This window comes from Procambarus clarkii, chromosome 42 (assembly GCF_040958095.1).
Source record: "Procambarus clarkii isolate CNS0578487 chromosome 42, FALCON_Pclarkii_2.0, whole genome shotgun sequence".
NCBI classification, from domain to species: domain Eukaryota; kingdom Metazoa; phylum Arthropoda; class Malacostraca; order Decapoda; family Cambaridae; genus Procambarus; species Procambarus clarkii.
The window spans coordinates 18,793,727-18,820,876 of NC_091191.1; the positions used below are offsets into that span (position 1 = coordinate 18,793,727).

Sequence of the window (27,150 nt, forward strand, 5' to 3'; positions counted from 1 at the left end):
TGGTGGGAGGAGTAGGAGACGATGGAGTGGAGAATGGTTAGAAGGACGAACGGACCCTGGAGTTGGGAATGTTGAGGAGGACAAAGGGATGGGGGAGTGGGGAATTGTTGGGAGGAAGAGGGGACATATTATTGGGACAGAAGAGGGCGGGCTGATGGGGAAATAGCCTCCGTTACCATCAGCTTTTGTCCGGTCGTGATGGTCGAGTGGATTAGGTGCCCTGTACACCAGTTGCAATGTGCTCCTGGCAGTATGGGTTCGAGTCACTTCTGGGGTGTGAGTTTTCAGTTGCATGTATGCCTGGGGACCCTTCAGGCTAGTTTGCATATATATATATATATATATATATATATATATATATATATATATATATATATATATATATATATATATATATATATATATATATATATATATATATATATATATAGATGGGGAGCAGATTTTCTTTATTGCACATATCATTAAACATGAGAGCATTGTGACTATTATTAATTTTCTTTGAGATATTTTAAATTCTACGCATATCTTATATCATCAATAGGGTGAAGAAATACTAGATAACTTAATCTTTCCATGTTTATTGTTCGACGATTTTTTGAACGATTTTTTCAGCAGGATAATTATACCAATATTGATTATGATTCAGAACTAATTAACGCTGCTACAGTGCACTTGTCCACAGAATGAGGCAAGTGTGGCGTGGAGCGTTGCTGGTGGTGACGCTGGTGAGTGTGGCCAGGCCTCAATGTGTCTCAGACAACGACCACCTGCCCCTGCCCCCAACCCCTGTCCTGGCCCACATCACCCCTTTCAGCCTGGACCTCTTCAAGCAGTTCAACCCACCCAATACCCCGGGAAACTTCTTCTTCTCCCCCTACAGCATTTGGAACGCCCTCGTCCTGGCCTACTTTGGGTCTGGCGGCAGGACCCGCCAGCAGCTGCAGGAGACTCTGCATTTGCGTGACTCTGCACACACTCTGGCCACCTATAAGGCTCTCGACCGACTGTAAGTATACTCACATTACAAAGCGGACGCCTGTCTTCATATATTATATATATTATATATATATATATATATATATATATATATATATATATATATATATATATATATATATATATATATATATATATATATAATGCACAACTTGCTTAAACACGTAAATGAAGTTTTACAACTTCAGAACACTTTCCCATAAGGAGACTCGAACCCTAGCCAGCACAGAAGCCTTCCAGCCACTGGCATAACAAGTACGCCTTTAACCCACTGCACCACATCTCAGACCTCTATAAGAGATGGTAATTTTGGGGTATTTAAACCCCCCAAAGATCACCACCTCCCAAGGGCAACTAGAGGTAGTGAGGGGTTACTCACGTTCTTTCATCAAGTCCCTGTTAATATGGGAGAACTCTGTGCCTATGCTTAATGCACAACTTGCCTAAACACTTCACTTGCGTGTTTTAGGCAAGTTGTAAAACTTCACTTTTTAGTGAAGCTTTTAGGAAAGTTGTGAATTAAGCATGGGCACAGAGTTCTCTCATATTAACAGGGACTGGATGAAAGAACATGAGTAACCCCTCATTAGCTCTAGTTGCCCTTGGGAGGTGGTGATCTTTGGGGGGTTTAAATACCCCAAAATTACCATCTCTTATAGAGGTCTGAGATGTGGTGCAGTGGGTTAAAGGCGTACTTGTTATGCCAGTGGCTGGAAGGCTTCTGTGCTGGCTAGGGTTCCAGTCTCCTTGTGGGAAAGTGTTCTAAAGTTGTTGTAAATAATGTAGTGTAAATATATATATATATATATATATATATATATATAACTGAAAACTCACACCCCAGAAGTGACTCGAACCCATACTCCCACAACTGGTATGTACAGGGACGCCTTAATCCGCTTGACCATCACGACCGGACATAAGGAAGTGATAGCCGAGGCTATTTGAACCACTTCCCCGCCGGCACTCGGATGGTAATCTTGGGCATAGCATTTTATCAAATCACCTCATTCTTTGGGGCACACGTGAGGAACACAAATGCAAACAAGCCTGAATGGTCCCCAGGACTATATACAACTGAAAACTCACACCCCAGAAGTGACTCGAACCCATACTCCCACAACTGGTATGTACAGGGACGCCTTAATCCGCTTGACCATCACGACCGGACATAAGGAAGTGATAGCCGAGGCTATTTGAACCACTTCCCCGCCGGCACTCGGATGGTAATCTTGGGCATAGCATTTTATCAAATCACCTCATTCTTTGGGGCACACGTGAGGAACACAAATGCAAACAAGCCTGAATGGTCCCCAGGACTATATACAACTGAAAACTCACACCCCAGAAGTGACTCGAACCCATACTCCCACGTTTTGGTAGGGACGCGAGTCTTATTTTCCTCGGCGTCACCCCTTTTATATGAAAGGAACCGTCGGAAATGCATCCGAGGTGCCGTGTGGTTTGTCGTGTGATTTGATAAAATGCTATGCCCAAGATTACCATCCGAGTGCCGGCGGGGAAGTGGTTCAAATAGCCTCGGCTATCACTTCCTTATGTCCGGTCGTGATGGTCAAGCGGATTAAGGCGTCCCTGTACATACCAGTTGTGGGAGTATGGGTTCGAGTCACTTCTGGGGTGTGAGTTTTCAGTTGTATATAGTCCTGGGGACCATTCAGGCTTGTTTGCATATATATATATATATATATATATATATATATATATATATATATATATATATATATATGAGGAGATCCTCGACAAGAAAATCGCAGACCTTAGGAGGATGGAAGACAGAATAGGTGACATCGATGCCCACGATGCTTTTTATCTCCTCACCAAATGCCTATCCCTTCCGAGGTTAACCTACTTTCTGAGGTGCGCCCCATCTTACAACAACCCAAAGCTTGACGAGTATGACCTCCTACTGAAGACCATGCTGGAAAAAGTTGTTAACCTCTCCCTCAACGAATGCCAGTGGAAACAAGCCACTCCTCCTGTCAGGCTTGGTGGCTTGGGTGTCCGCACCACCACCCAAATTGCTGTCCCAGCCTTCCTGTCTTCCTCCTCAGCATCAGATGACCTGGTTAAGGAAATTCTACCTGACACCCTGAGTGATGTAGCGGGGATACAGGACCCCCACTACACGGAATGCGACACGAAATGGGGTGCCATGACAGACCCAGCACTCAGACCAGCCATGCCGAAAGCCAAGAAACAATCTAGTTGGGACAGCCCCATTGTAGACAAAGAAGCCACAGCTTTGCTGGAGGCAGCAACAACCCCCAGTGATCGTGCACGCCTCACAGCTGTGCAGGCTCCCCATGCAGGGGACTTCCTTCTGGCAGTCCCTATGTCTGCGACAGGCACACGTCTTGATCCGCAGAAGCTCCGTATTGCAGTCGCTCTCCGCCTTGCTGCCCCTATCCACACTGTTCACAGGTGTATTTGCGGCGAGGCAGATGCTGACGAATATGGATTGCATGGCCTGCACTGTGGAAAATCGGGTGGTTGGCACACTAGACACGACGAAGTCAACGACATCATTAAAAGAAGCCTTGCCTCTGCTCAGTGTCCAGCGGAGAGAGAGCCCCGCAACCTACTGAACCGTGACTCTGTTAGCTTTGCCGGCCGACCAGACGGAATCACACTGCGTCCGTGGAAGGGTGGCAGGCAGTTAGCATGGGACTATACTTGCGTATCCACCCTGGCAACGACATACATCACCCTCTCTGCCGGCACAGCAGGAGCCGCAGCGACACACAGAGAAAAACAAAAGTCAGTCAAGTACAGGCAATTAGATCAAATGTACAACTTCGTTCCAATAGGGTCTGAGACCCTAGGCTCATGGGGTGAGAGTGCAAGAAGGTTTCTTAAGGATCTTGGTTCCAAGCTCATTGACACCACAAGAGACCCTAGAGCAGCAAGTTTTCTCTTTCAGCGCCTCAGTGTCGCGATCCAGAGGGGGAATGCTCGCTGCATCCTCGGTTCCTGCCCGGCGTCGGAGGAGTTCGAGGAAATCTACAGCCTCTAGGAAGCGAACTTTTTCTTGTGTCCTCTTAATGTTCATTTTTTGTATAAAATCAGATATGTAACTGTATAACCTTGCATAATAAAGTGAACATCATAATAATAAAAAAAAGGGGGGTGGTAGGAGAAGCGAACACTCTTTCGTATTCAGAGTTAAATGGCAAGTTTATCCCTGAGTGCTCTGTGTTCCCTTCTCTGAGGCTGTGGGTCCCTATAATTGCACCAGTGGTGGTACCCCCCTCTATATATATATATATATATATATATATATATATATATATATATATATATATATATATATATATATATATATACATTTGATGGTTACAAGATATACATGGGTTGATACAAAAATAATAATGCAAAAAGGTGCTTAAAGGTTATGGATCTCTTGAAGAACACAACAATGGGAAACTTTGATGAATGTCACAGACGGGTTCGATCATTGTTGCAAGTCAAACACTTCTTCGAATTCCTCTGAAGTTGGACTAGTGCCCAAGACGCAACAGGCATTTCCCCTCTGAATCGCAACACTGAGGCGCTGGAACAAGAAACTTTTTGCTCTCTGGTCTTTTGTAGCGCTGATCAATTTGTCCCCCAATTCCTTCAGGAACTTCAATGCACATTTTCCCCACGAACCGAGGGTCTCCGAGCCGATCGGAACAAAGCTGTAGCAGTGTGCTAGACCTCTGTATTTAATAATTTTCTGCGATTCCCTGAAAGAAGCAGCACCACCGCTTTCACATGTGCTGTAGTGGAGGTAGGTACTGGCCAGTGTGGCAGCGCACGTGTAGTCCCATACCACTTGCTTACCATCCTTCCAAGGTAGCAAGGTGACCCCATCAGGGCGCTTCTGAGGGTCGTTAGGTCTGGATAAGTGTGGTTCTCTTTGTGCCGGGCAGCGGGCTGTGGCGAGGCTCCTCTTGATGATGTCGTTGACTTCTTCATGTCTTGCAATTTTACCCTGTGATTTACGACATACCAGACCATGACGACCATATTGGTCTGCCATCGCAGTTCCGCAGATGCACCTATGTTCGGTGAGGATGGGGGCGGCAAGGCGAAGGGCAACTCCAATGCGGAGAGCGTCATGACTGAGGCGAGTTCCCAGGGCTGCATTGGGCACAGCAAATAAAAAATCCCCGGCGTGGGGTGCTGTTACCGCTAGGAGGCGGGCTTTGTTTTCAGCATCAGCGTTGTCAATCATTGCTGTGACAGTCTTTTCCATTATGGGGCTATCCCAGTGGGCCTGCTTGTGGTCTTTTGGGACTTGTGGTCGGGGTTGAGGGTGTGCAATGGTGTCCCATTGTCTGGCTGCTTCGATGAACGTTTGATCATGAGTTCCCGCTGTCTCTCTCATACGCTCTGGTAGGATCTGCCCTACCAATTCGTTGGCTGCTGTACATGAGGATAAGAATGCTGGAAGTGCTACCTCAGTTGCCTTTCGTATGCCTATCCCTCCAAATCTCACTGGTAGTGTTGCTTGGTCCCACTGACTGTCATCTAAATCTAGGTTGAGCGCCTTCCTGAATATTGACCTGAGGAGCTCATCATATTGATTTAGAAGTGGGTTGCCAAAAGTTGGTGCACACCTTAAGAAGTATGTTAGCCTGGGCAGGGTAAGGCACTTTGTGAGAAGGTAGAGGGCATCGTGGGAGTCCAAGTCCCCAATTCTCTCTTCCATCCTCTTTAGGTCTCTAAACTTTTCGTCAAGGACTGCAGCAATGGCATTGTGGCCCAGAGGTGCTCCGAGTAGTGTGCTGTCGGTAGGTTTAACGACTGAGGCTTCTGGTAGAACTGATTTCACTGCTCTAATGATTACTTCACTAGATGCAATAATTTCGCACTTGGAGGGGCTAAGAACGAGACCCATGGACTCCCCCCGTGTCTTCACCAGCTGTAAGTCTTCTAGCAGGGAATCTTGTGTGCCTGCCAGAGTGCCATCATCCAGGAACCAGATGTTGAGCTCGCTGGACAGTCTGGTTGTAATTTCTCGAACCGCTATGCAAAAGAGGAACGGTGCAAGTGGGTCACCCTGTTGAATTCCCTCTGCTGAGGTGACTTCATGTTTGCCAAACAGGAGGGTTGAGTCTTTGCTGTAGCCTGCTGACACAAACGGGAGAATGCTTGGGCAATGTTCCTGGACTGCAGTGAGGATTGCTTCCCTTTTGACCGAGTTGAAAGCGTTTTTAAAATCTAATTTTACTACTGCCTGGTCTTCAGTAAGAGAGCTAATGTAGGCTCGTGCAGCATGAGCCGCTGCTTCACAGCCTTGGGGGACTCCAAACCCCAGCTGGTTGGGTTGCAGCATGGTGGCTGCTTCCGTTCGGATACTTCTGACAGCAGCCCTTGCAACTAGGCGCCGAAGGGTATTACCAACGGCAATGGGTCTGATTCCTACCCCCTTCTTTTTGAGGGCACATAGGGATGCACCAAAGAAGAATGGTTTGATTTCATCAGGGATTAACCCGGCGAGGCAGTTGTTGACAAACGTTGTGATTTCTGTCAGGAGCGCTTCTGCAGCTGGGCCAAGAACAGGGTTCACCATTTCCTTCACATGTTGAGGTCTAACCCCTGTGTAGCCTCCTGAGGAGCCCGGGGGAAATGAAACGATAGCTTTATAAACCTCTGACTCCCGGAGGACGAGAGGTTCCTGGTTAGGGGCGAGCCTGACCTGTGGGGGAGGTCCACCTACGGCCCTGAGGGGGTGTTTTTCTCTCAGTGCTTGGGCTGTGGTTTCATCCCTGGGCAAAATTTTGTCCTCACTTGTGATTAACCTGAGTGCCCCGACTGTATTGCCCTCTTCAATTTTCTTGCTGACTTGGGTACCTAATTTTCTGTTGTCGCTGATTGTCGTACTTGGTCTGCCTCGGCGGTGTTTGGTGTGTTTGGGGAGGCGGACTAGGTTGTCAGCCCTAGGAAAATCCCTAATTGCTTTATTGACGGATGAGGCCAGTGTCTTGCCTCCTCTGTCTGGTACACCTAAGCATGCATTGCCAAAAAGTAACAGATTGTGCCAGGCTTTGATGGTATCAGGTGCAACAAGGTTATTTGACCCTCTGTTGACTTTTGCGATGAGGTCCGTGTATTTCCCTGCAGCAAAAGGGCGAGAGGCCTTTGGGATGTGGGTGAGTGTCCTGGTTGACGTTGCTTTAATTGCCTCTAGCAGGTCGTCTGTTGCAATGTAATCTGTTGCGATTTGTACTGGCGCAACAGGCTCCTGAGTGCTGCCTCCTCCCACGGGAGGCCTCCCTGACCCAGGACAGTCACCATGCTGGCGTATGACTCTGGAGACAGAGTTGATGCTGACGATGTTCCCACAACCACTGCATGTGCCTCTCCTTTGATTGGCTTCGGGAGGGGTGAGCTGGCTGGTAGCGGCTTCTTCTGCCATCCCCTTAGGTAAAGTGAATGTCACCTTGCACTGGAGTATTTGTCTCTCCCTCCTGGCTGGTGGGGACGAGGTTGTCCCCTAAACTATGCGTCATGTCTGGGCAGATGTCTGGGGTGGGTGGGCTCGTGGAGGTGGTGGGTGGGGGTTGGGAGGCTGCGCGCTGGCCCGGTCTGGGAGGGGGGCCTGGGAGGGAAGGCGCGACCACCTGATCGTGGGAGGTGGGGGCGGGGGAGCGGAAGACACTGCACCACACGGAGGGGGGGGGGGGGAGACACTACACAGGTGGAGCGGGCGGGCGGGAGACACTACACTCACTGGGGGGGAGGCACTACACTCAGGGGGTGGGGGGGGGCATGATGTGGCACGTAACACTGATAACACGGCACGTTGATGTAAGCACGTAATATATATATATATATATATATATATATATATATATATATATATATATATATATATATATATATATATATATATATATATAATATATATATATATATATATATATATATATATATATATATATATATATATATATATATATATATATATATATATATATATATATATAGATGTGTCTATATGAATTAATCAAAAGTTCGTGACTCCGTGCAGGTATGCGGAGAGACAAACCAACACCAGCGAGTATGTGATAGACTTGGCCAACAAGGTGTATATGGACAATAACGTCACCCTCCGGGAATGTGTCAAGGACGTCCTACCTAAAGAAGTACAGATTATCGACTTCAGTCAGGTTGGATATGTTTTTAATTTGTACACGCAGTAAGCTACATGACCTGTGACCTCTTATTGACCTCCTCGCTGCTAAAATACATACAGTAATCTACATGACAGTAGGAGAATGGAGGACTAGAACCTGGCATGGAGTCCTGTGCAACATAGGTTACACTGCATGTCGCACAACTCTAGTCAATGTTGCATGATGATGATGATAATGAGGATGTTGATGATGATGATGATGATAATGAGGATGTTGATGATGATGATGATGATAATGAGGATGTTGATGATGATGATGATGATGATAATGATAATGAGGATGTTGATGATGATGCAGAGGGAGAATGATGAATGTTGGAAAGTGTTGAACAAAAATTTATAAAAAGAAAATGTCAAAAGGATTGTTTAGTGAAAGTATAGTTTTTTCGTAGATTGTACAGTGGGTATGAAGCTCCATTTTTAGAGGGGAAGTGTACAGCGGCTATGAGGTTACATTTTCAGGTAAGAGATATGTGAGTGCATAGACCAACCAAAGTATGAAGAAGTGAGATTAGAATATTTAGGTAGAGTGTGTGTATGAAGAGGGAATAATATTGAAATAGAGGAATAAAAGACAGATAGAGGAATAAATGACTAGGGATTGTACTAGTAGTAGTAGTAGTAGTAGAACAGTTACAGACAGAAGAAAAAGTTAACTTACTTGTATAAAAACTGGATAAGTACCTCACAGTACGGCGTGACTCCCTCCCTTCCTCAGATGGGCTCTCCCCTCCTGAAGAAACCAAATCTATGCCCTCCTTACACACCATGGCCTTCTCATACCTGGTGTGGTAACCGAAATGACTACTTATGCCCTTGCACGTGGTAAATGGTCTCTCACACCCCCGCCCCACCCAACCCCCACACCTCCCACCCCACTTCCACCCCACCCTAAACACCTGGCAGCTCCCATCTCGTTTCCCCCTCGAAGCAAAAAAAAAAAAAAAATTATGCCTACGTTCTACATTGTTGTCAGTTAATAATGATGATCAATGCGTTACTCCTAACGAGGTAGGAGTAACGATGACTGGCCATCTGTTCGCCGCTTAACCAGTGTGTGTGCTGTTAACGATTTATATATATATATATATATATATATATATATATATATATATATATATATATATATATATATATATATATATATATAATGTTTTATTGCAATGCTACAGTTTACAGAGAACACACACACACACACACACACACACAAATATATAACAATTAAACAATCAGCGTTCGAAGACCTATTCCAGCTCCTCGGAGGTTGGGTGCATACCCAGGATACAGCACGCATTTCCCCTCTGAACTGCGACACTGAGGCGCTGGAACAGGAAACTGGCTGCTCTTGGGTCTCTAGTTTTATCAATGAGTTCCTCACCAACCTCCTTTAAAAACTTGAGTGCACATTTACCCCAGGTTCCAAGAGTCTCAGAGCTTATCGGCACGAACCTGTAACAACGTTCTAGGTCTCTGTACTTGTTGATTTTCTGGATCTCCCTGAAGGTAGCTGCCCCATCTTCCTCCACTGAGCTGTAACGTAAATAGGTATCAGCCAGTGTAGATGCACAGGTGTAATCCCATACGACCTGTTTACCTTTACTCCATGGTTGCAGGGTAACTCCATCTGGGCGTTTTTGGCTGTTGTCAGGTCTGCACAACTAGGGTTCCCATTGTGCTGGACACCCAGCTGTAGCCAAACTTATCTTGATGATTTCATTGACTGCTTCATGTCTGGCAATCTTTCCCTGTGTCTTACAACAGATGAGACCATGGCTGCCGTATTGGTCTGCCCGTGCATGGCCGCAAATACACCGGTGTTCGGTGGATATAGGTTCGGCAAGGCGCAGAGCAACACCAATACTTAGGGCCCGATGGTCCAAGCGGGTGCCCAAGATGGAATTAGGGTCTGCCAACAGGAAGTCCCCAGCATGGGGGGCTTGCACAGCTAGGAGACGCGCTCTGTCCTTCTGAGAAGCTGCGTCCAGCAATGCTTTGGCGATGTTCTCCACTATGGGGCTATCCCATTTGTTTACTGTCGTTTGGAAAAGTTGGTCGGGTGTGTGAATAGGCAAGAGTGTCCCACTGACGAGCTCCTTCCACAAATTTGGGATCACGAATCCCAATGGAGTTCCTTAGGTATTCTGGTAGTATTTCATTCACTAATTCACTTGTAGCACTAGTCGAGGATAAGAATGCCGGCAATGCTAACTGTGTCGCCTTGCGAATACTTATACCCCTGAGTCTAACTGGGAGCGTTGCTTGGTCCCACTGGTCATCTTGCAGGGAGAGGTTTAATACTTTCATAGTTATTGTCTTTAGGAGTGAGTCGCATTCCGTTAATTTTGGGCTGTCTATGAAAGGAGCACACCTGAGGAAATAAGTAAGTCTTGGCAAGGCCAGGCACCTTGTAAGAAGGAACAAAGCATCGTGAGCATCCAAAGCCCATATTCGCGCTTCCATCCTCCTCAGGTCTTTAAGCTTTTCTTCAAGGACTACCTCAATGGCGTTCGAGCCCAGAGATGCCCCTAGCAGCACACTGTCGGTGGGAGCGATCACTTGGACTCCTGGCAATAAGATTCGTACTGCATCTATGATTGGTTGGTTGGATGAGATGATTTCACACTTTGATGGATTTAGTGTAAGGCCCAACTCCTCTCCCTTGGATTTCACTAGTTGAAGATCTCCTAGCAGGGATTCCTGTGTCCCTGCCAGGGTGCCATCGTCCAGGAACCAGATGTTGAATTCGCTGGTCAACCTGCTTGTGACCTTCTTAGCTGCCATGCAGAAAAGAAATGGGGCAAGTGGGTCTCCCTGCAGGACACCTTCTGCGGAAACAACTTCATGTTCCCCGAACAACAGTGTCAATTCCCTACTGTACCCTGCTGAAACGAAGGGAAGTAGACAAGGAAAGCTGGATCGAACTGCTTCCAGTACCACATCCCATTTTATCCACACACACACACATACATATATATATATATATATATATATATATATATATATATATATATATATATATATATATATATATATATATATATATATATATATATATATATATATATATATATATATATGTGTGTATATATATATATATATATATGTATATATATATATATATATATATATATATATATATATATATATATATATATATATTATATATATATATATATATATTGTGACGGTAAAGCGTTGGTGTTCGGCTGTTTCAAAAGCTAGGGGCAGGGCTTCGTCACATAATAGAAAAAAAAAGAGAAAAGCTGGAGCTTTCGTTTGTGGTAAGGTAATGGGAAGACACACAAAATACAAGTAAATTAACAATGAAATTTTAATTACTTTAGAAAAACAAGACATGAATAAAGTTAAGCACATAAAAATATAAAAGACAAGTCAACAAACAAAATAATATGAATAATCACTGGCAAATGAAAAGTTACGTTAAGACAAGTGAGTTACAGTGATAGCAAAATAAAATATTAGTGATGGTGCTGGAATACCGGCTTCGAGCTGCCACCTCCCTTAGTACACGAAAGCCAAGGCTTAGTCTACCAGCGAGAGATGTCAACTGCTTGGAGCACTGAGATATTCTGACGATATTAGCGCACTGCAGCCCAGACATCGACTTGTGGTGGAGGGCGGAGGGCAGGTGTGACGGGACACCAGCCAATCAGCGACAGGCAGGCAAAGGATGAGCAGTTTGCTGGTTACGGTGGCTGAAGCAGGTGTGCCGGTGTGCTGGATACGTTTTGCTCTCTGGGCAAAACGTTTGGCGATACTTGCTGGACATATCTTCTATATTATCTTGTATATTGACGTACTTGTGAAGGGAAGAGCAGGCTCAATCTCTCTTGAAAGAGATTATCGTCACAATATATATATATATATATATAAATATATATATATATATATATATATATATATATATATATATGTATATATATATATATATATATATATATATATATATATATATATATATATATATATATATATATATATATATGCAATTGACGATCACAAAACACTGATCATTTTATGCGGAAAATCCACAGAGAAATATGAAATGAGGTGAACGTTTCGGCTTTGTTAAAGCCTTTGTCAACACCAGACTGACTGAGAAGGGAGAAGGGGGGAAGATATATAGGCCGATACACAAACTTGATCCATTTTTAAGTTATAATATTGCACAACAGTTTAAGAAACAACTCTGATAGAGAGGCTTACAATGTCTCATTATATTTGTATATTCATATATTGTGTGTTCATGAGGCTTTTCTTTAATCTTTCATCCTTATTCTCTGACCGCTTAATCCTCTTTGACCATTTTAAGCTAAGCTATACCTGTTTTTGGTTAATTACACCTGACCAACCCTTGGGATGGGTTGGTCAGGTGTCGGCCTATATATCTTCCCCCCTTCTCCCTTCTCAGTCAGTCTGGTGTTGACAAAGGCTTTAACAAAGCCGAAACGTTCACCTCATTTCATATTTCTCTGTGGATTTTCTGCATATATATATATATATATATATATATATATATATATATATATATATGCGGAATATATATATATATATATATATATATTAAGGAACATATATATATATATATATAAATATATATATATATATATATATATATATATATATATATATTTTCCGCATATATATATATATATATATTTCAGTTGCATATTGTCCTGGGGACCATTCAGGCTTGTTCGCATATATATATATATATATATTGGTAGCAGTCTTTCCTGTAGACATATATTATTAAATATGACCGAAAAAATAAGATTAATAATTCTAACACGAATTTTCTCACTCTTTCGTACATTTCTTTTCACTGTTGGTGGTAATTCAAAAATCAATTCTCCAAAATTCATTTTTATTTCTAGTCTGATGCGACACTTGAGCGCGTTTCGTAAAACTTATTACATTTTCAAAGACTTTAGTTTACACATACACAACTGAATAGAACTTACACATCTCCGATTTGTTTATATCTACATTTGAGTGAGGTGGATGGGGTGAGGTGGTTTTAATAGGGTATTAAATTCATCAACACAAGACAGAACACGAAACAATGGGTATTGAATGGAAGTGATTGTAGAAAGCTTATTGGTCCATATTTCTTGATGCTTCTATATTGGAGCGGAGTGTTGAGGTGGGTAGAATATAGTTGTGCATTAATTGGCTGTTGATTGCTGGTGTTGACTTCTTAATGTGTAGTGCCTCGCAAACGTCAAGCCGCCTGCTATCGCTGTATCTATCGATGATTTCTGTGTTGTTTACTAGGATTTCTCTGGCGATGGTTTGGTTGTGGGAAGAGATTATATGTTCCTTAATGGAGCCCTGTTGCTTATGCATCGTTAAACGCCTAGAAAGAGATGTTGTTGTCTTGCCTATATACTGTTTTTTTTGGAGCTTACAGTCCCCAAGAGGGCATTTGAAGGCATAGACGACGTTGGTCTCTTTTAAAGCGTTTTGCTTTGTGTCTGGAGAGCTTCTCATGAGTAGGCTGGCCGTTTTTCTGGTTTTATAGTAAATCGTCAGTTGTATCCTCTGATTTTTATCTGTAGGGATAACGTTTCTATTAACAATATCTTTCAGGTTCCTTTCCTCTGTTTTATGAGCTGTGGAAAAGAAGTTCCTGCAAAATAGTCTAATAGGGGGTAAAGGTATTGTGTTAGTTGTCTCTTCAGAGGTTGCATGGCGTTTCACTTTCCTTCTTATGATGTCTTCGACGAAACCATTGGAGAAGCCGTTGTTGACTAGGACCTGCCTTGCCCTACAGAGTTCTTCGTCGACTTGCTTCCATTCTGAGCTGTGGCTGAGAGCACGGTCGACATATGCGTTAACAACACTCCTCTTGTACCTGTCTGGTCAGTCGCTGTTGGCATTTAGGCACATTCCTATGCTCATTTCCTTAGTGTAGACTGCAGTGTGGAAACCTCCGCTCTTTTCCATGACTATTACATCTAGAAAGGGCAGCTTCCCCTCCTTTTCCATCTCGTAAATGAAACGCAGCACGGAACTCTGCTCAAATGCCTCCTTCAGCTCCTGCAGATGTCTGACATCAGGTACCTGTGTAAAAATGTCATCAACATACCTGCAGTATATGGCTGGTTTCAAGTTCATGTCGACTAAGACTTTTTGCTCCATGGTACCCATGTAGAAGTTCGCAAACAGGACACCTAGGGGAGAACCCATGGCGACCCCATCTACTTGCTTATACATGTGCCCATCCGGGTTTCTTTTCCACAGCAAATAAAACGGAGGAAAGGGTCCTGAAAGATATTGTTAATAGAAACGTTATCCCTACATACAAAAATCAGAGGATACAACTGACGATTTACTATAAAACCAGAAAAACGGCCAGCCTACTCATGAGAATCTCTCCAGACACAAAGCAGAATGCTTTAAAAGAGACCAACGTCGTCTATGCCTTCAAATGCCCTCTTGGGGACTGTAAGCTCCAAAAAACCCAGTATATAGGCAAGACAACAACATCTCTATCTAGGCGTTTAACGATGCATAAGCAACAGGGCTCCATTAAGGAACATATAATCTCTTCCCACAACCAAACCATCGCCAGAGAAATCCTAGTAAACAACACAGAAATCATCGATAGATACAGCGATAGCAGGCGGCTTGACGTTTGCGAGGCACTACACATTAAGAAGTCAACACCAGCAATCAACAGCCAATTAATGCACAACTATATTCTACCCACCTCAAGACTCCGCTCAAATATAGAAGCATCAAGAAATATGGACCAATAGGCTTTCTACAATCACTTCCATTCAATACCCATTATTTCGTGTTCTGTCTTGTGTTGATGAATTTAATACCCTATTAAAACCACCTCACCCCATCCACCTCACTCAAATGTAGATATTAACAAATCGGAGATGTGTAAGTTCTATTCAGTTGTGTATGTGTAAACTAAAATCTTTGAAAATGTATTAAGTTTTACGAAACGCGCTCAAGTGTCATGTCAGACTAGAAACAGAAATGAATTTTGGAGAATTGATTTTTGAATTACCACCAACAGTGAAAAGAAATGTACGAAAGATTGAGAAAATTCGTGTTAGAATTATTAATCTTACTTTTTCGGTCATATTTAATAATATATATATATATATATATATATATATATATATATATATATATATATATATATATATATATATATATATATATATATATATATAAATATATATATATATATATAAATATATATATATATATAAATATATATATATATATATATATATATATATATATATATATATATATATATATATATATATATATATATATATATATATATATATATATATATATATATATATATATATATACAATCTTTGGACAACACCCACCAGTGGGACTCGAACCCAGAAAGCACAACTACCTTCCAGTAGCTGGCATAACTAGTATGCTTTAACCCACTACGCCATCAGACCTTACAAAAGAAGTAGATAGTTCGAGATATATATATCTCAAACATCTCTACCTCCCAAAGGCACCAGATGAGTGAGGGGTCAGTCTGCAATTTTCGTCAAGCCACTGTCAATGTGAGAGAACTCGTGTCCAGCTTATAAGCCTATACTTGCATAAACCACAAGTGAAGATAAACAATCTTTGGACAACACCCACCAGTGGGACTCGAACCCAGAAAGCACAACTACCTTCCAGTAGCTGGCATAACTAGTATGCTTTAACCCACTACGCCATCAGACCTTACAAAAGAAGTAGATAGTTCGAGATATATATATCTCAAACATCTCTACCTCCCGAAAGCACCAGATGAGTGAGGGGTCAGTCTGCAATTTTCGTCAAGCCACTGTCAATGTGAGAGAACTCGTGTCCAGCTTATAAGCCTATACTTGCATAAACCACAAGTGAAGATAAACAATCTTTGGACAACACCCACCAGTGGGACTCGAACCCAGAAAGCACAACTACCTTCCAGTAGCTGGCATAACTAGTATGCTTTAACCCACTACGCCATCAGACCTTACAAAAGAAGTAGATAGTTCGAGATATATATATCTCAAACATCTCTACCTCCCGAAGGCACCAGATGAGTGAGGGGTCAGTCTGCAATTTTCGTCAAGCCACTGTCAATGTGAGAGAACTCGTGTCCAGCTTATAAGCCTATACTTGCATAAACCACAAGTGAAGATAAACAATCTTTGGACAACACCCACCAGTGGGACTCGAACCCAGAAAGCACAACTACCTTCCAGTAGCTGGCATAACTAGTATGCTTTAACCCACTACGCCATCAGACCTTACAAAAGAAGTAGATAGTTCGAGATATATATATCTCAAACATCTCTACCTCCCGAAGGCACCAGATGAGTGAGGGGTCAGTCTGCAATTTTCGTCAAGCCACTGTCAATGTGAGAGAACTCGTGTCCAGCTTATAAGCCTATACTTGCATAAACCACAAGTGAAGATAAACAATCTTTGGACAACACCCACCAGTGGGACTCGAACCCAGAAAGCACAACTACCTTCCAGTAGCTGGCATAACTAGTATGCTTTAACCCACTACACCATCAGACCTTACAAAAGAAGTAGATAGTTCGAGATATATATATCTCAAACATCTCTACCTCCCGAAGGCACCAGATGAGTGAGGGGTCAGTCTGCAATTTTCGTCAAGCCACTGTCAATGTAAGAGAACTCGTGTCCAGCTTATAAGCCTATACTTGCATAAACCACAAGTGAAGATAAACAATCTTTGGACAACACCCACCAGTGGGACTCGAACCCAGAAAGCACAACTACCTTCCAGTAGCTGGCATAACTAGTATGCTTTAACCCACTACGCCATTAAAGGAACACTTTCTGGGTTCGAGTCCCACTGGTGGGTGTTGTCCAAAGATTGTTTATCTTCACTTGTGGTTTATGCAAGTATAGGCTTATAAGCTGGACACGAGTTCTCTCACATTGACAGTGGCTTGACGAAAATTGCAGACTGACCCCTCACTCATCTGGTGCCTTCGGGAGGTAGCGATGTTTGAGATATATATATCTCGAACTATCTATTTCTTTTGTAAGGTCTGATGGCGTAGTGGGTTAAAGCATACTAGTTATGCCAGCTACTGGAAGGTAGTTGTGCTTTCTGGGTTCGAGTCCCACTGGTGGGTGTTGTCCAAAGATTGTTTATCTTCACTTGTGGTTTATGCAAGTATAGGCTTATAAGCTGGACACGAGTTCTCTCACATTGACAGTGGCTTGACGAAAATTGCAGACTGACCCCTCACTCATCTGGTGCCTTCGGGAGGTAGAGATGTTTGAGATATATATATCTCGAACTATCTACTTCTTTTGTAAGGTCTGATGGCGTAGTGGGTTAAAGCATACTAGTTATGCCAGCTACTGGAAGGTAGTTGTGCTTTCTGGGTTCGAGTCCCACTGGTGGGTGTTGTCCAAAGATTGTTTATCTTCACTTGTGGTTTATGCAAGTATAGGCTTATAAGCTGGACACGAGTTCTCTCACATTGACAGTGGCTTGACGAAAATTGCAGACTGACCCCTCACTCATCTGGTGCCTTCGGGAGGTAGAGATGTTTGAGATATATATATCTCGAACTATCTATTTCTTTTGTAAGGTCTGATGGCGTAGTGGGTTAAAGCATACTAGTTATGCCAGCTACTGGAAGGTAGTTGTGCTTTCTGGGTTCGAGTCCCACTGGTGGGTGTTGTCCAAAGATTGTTTATCTTCACTTGTGGTTTATGCAAGTATAGGCTTATAAGCTGGACACGAGTTCTCTCACATTGACAGTGGCTTGACGAAAATTGCAGACTGACCCCTCACTCATCTGGTGCCTTCGGGAGGTAGAGATGTTTGAGATATATATATCTCGAACTATCTATTTCTTTTGTAAGGTCTGATGGCGTAGTGGGTTAAAGCATACTAGTTATGCCAGCTACTGGAAGGTAGTTGTGCTTTCTGGGTTCGAGTCCCACTGGTGGGTGTTGTCCAAAGATTGTTTATCTTCACTTGTGGTTTATGCAAGTATAGGCTTATAAGCTGGACACGAGTTCTCTCACATTGACAGTGGCTTGACGAAAATTGCAGACTGACCCCTCACTCATCTGGTGCCTTCGGGAGGTAGAGATGTTTGAGATATATATATCTCGAACTATCTACTTCTTTTGTAAGGTCTGATGGCGTAGTGGGTTAAAGCATACTAGTTATGCCAGCTACTGGAAGGTAGTTGTGCTTTCTGGGTTCGAGTCCCACTGGTGGGTGTTGTCCAAAGATTGTTTATCTTCACTTGTGGTTTATGCAAGTATAGGCTTATAAGCTGGACACGAGTTCTCTCACATTGACAGTGGCTTGACGAAAATTGCAGACTGACCCCTCACTCATCTGGTGCCTTCGGGAGGTAGAGATGTTTGAGATATATATATCTCGAACTATCTACTTCTTTTGTAAGGTCTGATGGCGTAGTGGGTTAAAGCATACTAGTTATGCCAGCTACTGGAAGGTAGTTGTGCTTTCTGGGTTCGAGTCCCACTGGTGGGTGTTGTCCAAAGATTGTTTATCTTCACTTGTGGTTTATGCAAGTATAGGCTTATAAGCTGGACACGAGTTCTCTCACATTGACAGTGGCTTGACGAAAATTGCAGACTGACCCCTCACTCATCTGGTGCCTTCGGGAGGTAGAGATGTTTGAGATATATATATCTCGAACTATCTACTTCTTTTGTAAGGTCTGATGGCGTAGTGGGTTAAAGCATACTAGTTATGCCAGCTACTGGAAGGTAGTTGTGCTTTCTGGGTTCGAGTCCCACTGGTGGGTGTTGTCCAAAGATTGTTTATCTTCACTTGTGGTTTATGCAAGTATAGGCTTATAAGCTGGACACGAGTTCTCTCACATTGACAGTGGCTTGACGAAAATTGCAGACTGACCCCTCACTCATCTGGTGCCTTCGGGAGGTAGAGATGTTTGAGATATATATATCTCGAACTATCTACTTCTTTTGTAAGGTCTGATGGCGTAGTGGGTTAAAGCATACTAGTTATGCCAGCTACTGGAAGGTAGTTGTGCTTTCTGGGTTCGAGTCCCACTGGTGGGTGTTGTCCAAAGATTGTTTATCTTCACTTGTGGTTTATGCAAGTATAGGCTTATAAGCTGGACACGAGTTCTCTCACATTGACAGTGGCTTGACGAAAATTGCAGACTGACCCCTCACTCATCTGGTGCCTTCGGGAGGTAGAGATGTTTGAGATATATATATCTCGAACTATCTACTTCTTTTGTAAGGTCTGATGGCGTAGTGGGTTAAAGCATACTAGTTATGCCAGCTACTGGAAGGTAGTTGTGCTTTCTGGGTTCGAGTCCCACTGGTGGGTGTTGTCCAAAGATTGTTTATCTTCACTTGTGGTTTATGCAAGTATAGGCTTATAAGCTGGACACGAGTTCTCTCACATTGACAGTGGCTTGACGAAAATTGCAGACTGACCCCTCACTCATCTGGTGCCTTCGGGAGGTAGAGATGTTTGAGATATATATATCTCGAACTATCTACTTCTTTTGTAAGGTCTGATGGCGTAGTGGGTTAAAGCATACTAGTTATGCCAGCTACTGGAAGGTAGTTGTGCTTTCTGGGTTCGAGTCCCACTGGTGGGTGTTGTCCAAAGATTGTTTATCTTCACTTGTGGTTTATGCAAGTATAGGCTTATAAGCTGGACACGAGTTCTCTCACATTGACAGTGGCTTGACGAAAATTGCAGACTGACCCCTCACTCATCTGGTGCCTTCGGGAGGTAGAGATGTTTGAGATATATATATCTCGAACTATCTACTTCTTTTGTAAGGTCTGATGGCGTAGTGGGTTAAAGCATACTAGTTATGCCAGCTACTGGAAGGTAGTTGTGCTTTCTGGGTTCGAGTCCCACTGGTGGGTGTTGTCCAAAGATTGTTTATCTTCACTTGTGGTTTATGCAAGTATAGGCTTATAAGCTGGACACGAGTTCTCTCACATTGACAGTGGCTTGACGAAAATTGCAGACTGACCCCTCACTCATCTGGTGCCTTCGGGAGGTAGAGATGTTTGAGATATATATATCTCGAACTATCTACTTCTTTTGTAAGGTCTGATGGCGTAGTGGGTTAAAGCATACTAGTTATGCCAGCTACTGGAAGGTAGTTGTGCTTTCTGGGTTCGAGTCCCACTGGTGGGTGTTGTCCAAAGATTGTTTATCTTCACTTGTGGTTTATGCAAGTATAGGCTTATAAGCTGGACACGAGTTCTCTCACATTGACAGTGGCTTGACGAAAATTGCAGACTGACCCCTCACTCATCTGGTGCCTTCGGGAGGTAGAGATGTTTGAGATATATATATCTCGAACTATCTACTTCTTTTGTAAGGTCTGATGGCGTAGTGGGTTAAAGCATACTAGTTATGCCAGCTACTGGAAGGTAGTTGTGCTTTCTGGGTTCGAGTCCCACTGGTGGGTGTTGTCCAAAGATTGTTTATCTTCACTTGTGGTTTATGCAAGTATAGGCTTATAAGCTGGACACGAGTTCTCTCACATTGACAGTGGCTTGACGAAAATTGCAGACTGACCCCTCACTCATCTGGTGCCTTCGGGAGGTAGAGATGTTTGAGATATATATATCTCGAACTATCTACTTCTTTTGTAAGGTCTGATGGCGTAGTGGGTTAAAGCATACTAGTTATGCCAGCTACTGGAAGGTAGTTGTGCTTTCTGGGTTCGAGTCCCACTGGTGGGTGTTGTCCAAAGATTGTTTATCTTCACTTGTGGTTTATGCAAGTATAGGCTTATAAGCTGGACACGAGTTCTCTCACATTGACAGTGGCTTGACGAAAATTGCAGACTGACCCCTCACTCATCTGGTGCCTTCGGGAGGTAGAGATGTTTGAGATATATATATCTCGAACTATCTACTTCTTTTGTAAGGTCTGATGGCGTAGTGGGTTAAAGCATACTAGTTATGCCAGCTACTGGAAGGTAGTTGTGCTTTCTGGGTTCGAGTCCCACTGGTGGGTGTTGTCCAAAGATTGTTTATCTTCACTTGTGGTTTATGCAAGTATAGGCTTATAAGCTGGACACGAGTTCTCTCACATTGACAGTGGCTTGACGAAAATTGCAGACTGACCCCTCACTCATCTGGTGCCTTCGGGAGGTAGAGATGTTTGAGATATATATATCTCGAACTATCTACTTCTTTTGTAAGGTCTGATGGCGTAGTGGGTTAAAGCATACTAGTTATGCCAGCTACTGGAAGGTAGTTGTGCTTTCTGGGTTCGAGTCCCACTGGTGGGTGTTGTCCAAAGATTGTTTATCTTCACTTGTGGTTTATGCAAGTATAGGCTTATAAGCTGGACACGAGTTCTCTCACATTGACAGTGGCTTGACGAAAATTGCAGACTGACCCCTCACTCATCTGGTGCCTTCGGGAGGTAGAGATGTTTGAGATATATATATCTCGAACTATCTACTTCTTTTGTAAGGTCTGATGGCGTAGTGGGTTAAAGCATACTAGTTATGCCAGCTACTGGAAGGTAGTTGTGCTTTCTGGGTTCGAGTCCCACTGGTGGGTGTTGTCCAAAGATTGTTTATCTTCACTTGTGGTTTATGCAAGTATAGGCTTATAAGCTGGACACGAGTTCTCTCACATTGACAGTGGCTTGACGAAAATTGCAGACTGACCCCTCACTCATCTGGTGCCTTCGGGAGGTAGAGATGTTTGAGATATATATATCTCGAACTATCTACTTCTTTTGTAAGGTCTGATGGCGTAGTGGGTTAAAGCATACTAGTTATGCCAGCTACTGGAAGGTAGTTGTGCTTTCTGGGTTCGAGTCCCACTGGTGGGTGTTGTCCAAAGATTGTTTATCTTCACTTGTGGTTTATGCAAGTATAGGCTTATAAGCTGGACACGAGTTCTCTCACATTGACAGTGGCTTGACGAAAATTGCAGACTGACCCCTCACTCATCTGGTGCCTTCGGGAGGTAGAGATGTTTGAGATATATATATCTCGAACTATCTACTTCTTTTGTAAGGTCTGATGGCGTAGTGGGTTAAAGCATACTAGTTATGCCAGCTACTGGAAGGTAGTTGTGCTTTCTGGGTTCGAGTCCCACTGGTGGGTGTTGTCCAAAGATTGTTTATCTTCACTTGTGGTTTATGCAAGTATAGGCTTATATATATATATATATATATATATATATATATATATATATATATATATATATTTTTTTTTTTTTTAAACCTAGAAGGGGTACCACCTCTGGTGCAAATGTAGGGACCCATAGCTTCGGAGAAGAAAATAAAGAGTACTCAGAGAAGACCTTGTGGATCCTCACTGAACACTTTGATATATATATATATATATATATATATATATATATATATATATATATATATATATATATATATATATATATATATATATATATATATATATATATATATATTCCATTTTTTGTGTCCTCTTAATGTTCATTTCTTGTATAAAATCAGATATGTAACTGTATAACCTTGCATAATAAAGTGTACATCATAATAAAAAAAAAGGGGGGTGGTAGGAGAAGTGAACACTCTTTCGTATTCAGAGTTAAATGGCAAGTTTTTCCCTGAGTGCTCTGTGTTCCCTTCTCTGAGGCTGTGGGTCCCTATAATTGCACCAGTGGTGGTACCCCCATATATATATATATGTCGTACCTAGTAGCCAGAACTCACGTTTTGGCCTACTATTCAAGGCCCGATTTGCCTAATAAGCCAAGTTTTCCTGAATTAATATATTTTTTCTAATTTTTTTCTTATGAAATGATAAAGCTACCCATTTCATTATGTATGAAATGGGTAGCTTTATCATTTTTTTTTTATTGGAGTTAAAATTAACGTAGATATATGACCGAACCTAACCAACCCTACCTAACCTAACCTAACCTATCTTTATAGGTTAGGTTTGGTTAGGTAGCCGAAAAAGTTAGGTTAGGTTAGGTTAGGTAGGTTAGGTAGTCGAAAAACAATTAATTCATGAAAACTTGGCTTATTAAGCAAATCGGGCCTTGCATAGTAGGCTGAGAAGTGCGTTCTGGCTATTAGGTACGACATATGTCTATATATATATATATATATATATATATATATATATATATATATATATATATATATATATATATATATATATATATATATATATATATATATATATATATGTCGTACCTAGTAGCCAGAACTCACTTCTCAGCCTACTATTCAAGGCCCGATTTGCCTAATAAGCCAAGTTTTCCTGAATTATTATATTTACTATAATTTTTTTCTTATGAAATGATAAAGCAACCCTTTTCTCTATGTATGAGGTCAATTTGTTTTATTGGAGTTAAAATTAACGTAGATATATGACCGAACCTAACCAACCCTACCTAACCTAACCTAACCTATATTTATAGGTAAGGTTAGGTTAGGTAGCCAAAAAAAGCTAGGTTAGGTTAGGTTAGGTAGGTTAGGTAGACGAAAAAACATTAATTCATGAAAACTTGGCTTATTAGGCAAATCGGGCCTTGAATAGTAGGCTGAGAAGTGCGTTCTGGCTATTAGGTACGACATATATATATATATATATATATATATATATATATATATATATATGACAATGTCAGACCACGGAGGAAAAATGAAACAGGAATTTCCTTAAGTACTTTCGTATATTAAATACATCTTCAGAAGGTTAAATACATCTTCAGAAGATGTATTTAATATACGAAAGTACTTAAGGAAATTCCTGTTTCATTTTTCCTCCGTGGTCTGACATTGTCACATTCTTAATCACGTGTTTATTTTCGTGATATACACACACATATATATATATATATATATATATATATATATATATATATATATATATATATATATATATATATATATATATATAATATGTGTGTGTATATTTTGGTAGCAGTCTTTCTTGTAAACATATGTTGTTGAATATGACCGAAAGGGTAAGATTAATGATTCTAACACGAATCTTCTAAATATTTCTTACGTTTTTCTTCACTCTCAAGGGTAATTGAAAAATTTAGTTTCTAAAGTTTATTTTCACCTTTTTATTTTTAGTCTGACACCTAGAAGCGTTTTGCAAGAGACTTTTCGCATTTTCAAAGACAAATTTTATGTTCTCCGCTTCATGCTTATATTTGTTTTTGGGTTAGGTGATATGACATTAATGTTTTTGGGTGAAGTGAAAGAACAAAATCCAATGGGTAATAATTGGGTAAAGATAATTTTTGAATAGTCAGAACACAAATCAATGGATAAATTGCGTAATTTCTCTTCTTGCATCTGTGTCGATTCAGGGTCTTTAAGTGGGTAGAATGTAATTATGTGTTAATTGGCTTTTGATTGCTAGTTTTGACTTTTTGATGTGTAGGGCCTCGCTGATATCGAGTCTCCTGTTATCGTTGTATCTGTCGATAATTTCTGTGTTGCTTGTTAAGATTTCTCTGGTGATGGTCTGGTTTGTGTGAGGAGATTATATGCTCCTTGATGGAGCCCTGTTGTTTATGCATTGTTAATCGCCTAGAAAGAGACGTTGTTGTCTTGCCTATATGTTATGATCTTTGGGGCTGACAGTCCCCAAGTAGGCATGTGAAGGCATAGACGACGTTGGTTTTTCTGAAGGCGTTCTGTTTGGTGTCTGAAGAGTTCTTCATGAGTAAGTTGGCCATGTTCTTGTTTTTGTAGTAAATTGTTAATTGTATCTTTTGATTTTTGTCTGTGGGGATAACGCTCCAATTAATAATGTTTTTAAGTTCACATTCCTCCGTTTTGTGAGCTGTCGAAAAGAAGTTCCTGTAAAACAGTCTAATGGGAGGTACAAGTGTTGTGCTAGTTGACTCTTCAGATCTTGCATGGCATTTCACCATTCTTTTGATGAGAAGCCATTGTTGACAAGGACCTGCCTTACTCTACAGAGTTCTTCGTTGACTTGCTTCCAATCAGAGCTGTGAGTGAGAGCTCGGTCGACGTAATCATTGACGACACTCGTCTTGTACCTGTCTGTGCAGTCAATATATATATATATATATATATATATATATATATATATATATATATATATATATATATATATATAAATATATATATATATATATATATATATATATATATATATATATATATATATATATATATATATATATATATATATATATATATATATTTCATTGAATATGACCGCATATTCTGTATTTATTATTTTCTGGTTTAGGGCTTCTATCCCTCTAACTATTTTCTTAGCATCAGGGCTTAATTGAAATAGGAGTTCTCCAAAACTCATTTTCGTACTTTTAAGGTGAAGAAAAGAAGTGATTTACTATAGAGTGTATTACACTTATTTGTATAATTTGCACGACGTTTCGAACCTCCATGGTTCATTCTCAAGTGAACAGATCTTACAATACTAGTTGATTTTATACCCGCATTAGGTCAGGTGATAATACAATGAAGGTGAAAACATGGGGGATACATAAGGGATAAACATAGGGGCTGCAGAAGGCTTATTGGCCCATACGAGGCATCTCCTATCTAAACACAAAGATTAATCCAGTGTAATTGGCCTGTTATGTTGGACATTGTCTTCTGTGTTGGCATCGATATGTTCTTGTCTTGCCCTTACTCTCATGGTGGGTAGAGTAAATAGTTCCGTGATTTGAGTGTTCATGGTAGGTCGCTCTATTCTTATGTGAATTGCCTCAAGAATTTGTAATCTTCTTGAATCTTGGGTTTTGTCTATTATGCAAGTATTCTTGTTCAACATTTCTCTTGTTAGAGTAATGTCTTGGGCTTGTCTCATGTGATTCCTAGGGGCACCAGATTGAAGATGGCATGTCAAACGCCTCGTCAGCTTGGTCGACGTCATACCTATGTACTTACATTGAAGGTTACATCCTTCGTGGGGGCAAGTGTACATGTATACAACGCTTGACTGCTGTAGAGGGTTCTCCGTCGGCTTCGGGCTGTTTTTGATAAGGAGTTCGGAAGTCTTTTTGGTTTTGTAGAATATTATCAGGTTTATGTTTTGGTTAGGAGTAGTGCTTTTTACTCCTTTACGGATTATTTCTTTCATTATTCTTTCCTCTTTTATATGTTCACTGTGCATGGTTGATTTGTAATATAATTTTATTGGGGGTGTTGTGGTTTCTGTTCTAGGTTCTGAATTATACCAACGGTCCAAGTGTCTTCTTATAGCAGCGTTTATTTCCGCGTTGCTATATCCGTTGTTCACCAATACCTGAGTTACTCTTTCAAACTCTCTACTCACGTTGCTCCATTCAGAGCAGTGGGTAAGCGCTCGACGAATATAAGCATTGAGAACACTGGCTTTGTATCTTTGGGGGCACTCACTTCTACCGTTCAGGCATAATCCTATGTTGGTGGGCTTGGTATATACGTTGGTGCTTAAAGAGGTTCCTGTTTTTGTTATTAGTACATCCAAGAATGGCAGACTGTTATTTTCACTATTTTCATGTGTAAATCGGAGTACTGACTCTCTCTCTAGGTGTCTTTTTAGGTCAATTAGTTCATCTGAGTCTTTTACTATTACGAATATGTCATCTACATAACGGCAGTATACAGTAATATATATATATATATATGGGCAGGATGGCAGATAATGCTAGTCTCAACGGTGAAATAATGTTTAACAGCGAATCATAAGGTGATGTTTATTAAGAGTTCGACAGTTATTCACTCTCTCAGTCTGACAGTCAAATATACATAGAGAGAAAATATATAAGATTCTAAGTCCTCAAAGGATGGTAATCAATGATTTTTTCTTTAGCAAGCATAATTTCAAGTTCATCTTCACACATTTAAAGTTCTACCTAAGTTCTACACACTACTTCATTCATCTTAGGTCATTTTTTTTCATACCCTATCT

General features: G+C 41.4%; 1 protein-coding gene across 8 annotated transcripts in view; it reads left to right on the forward strand.

Annotated features, from left to right (window-relative positions):
* Nucleotides 1-27,150, forward strand: part of LOC138373610 (serpin B3-like) — an 83,463-nt gene that overhangs the window by 22,581 nt on the left and 33,732 nt on the right. For all 8 annotated transcript variants that reach the window (XM_069339928.1, XM_069339929.1, XM_069339927.1 and 5 more), the window contains exons 2-3: nt 686-1,009; nt 8,039-8,177. In XM_069339928.1, coding sequence (XP_069196029.1) covers nt 687-1,009; nt 8,039-8,177 — 462 coding nt within the window. In that variant the 5' untranslated portion in view covers nt 686. The remainder of the gene's footprint in view (nt 1-685; nt 1,010-8,038; nt 8,178-27,150) is intronic.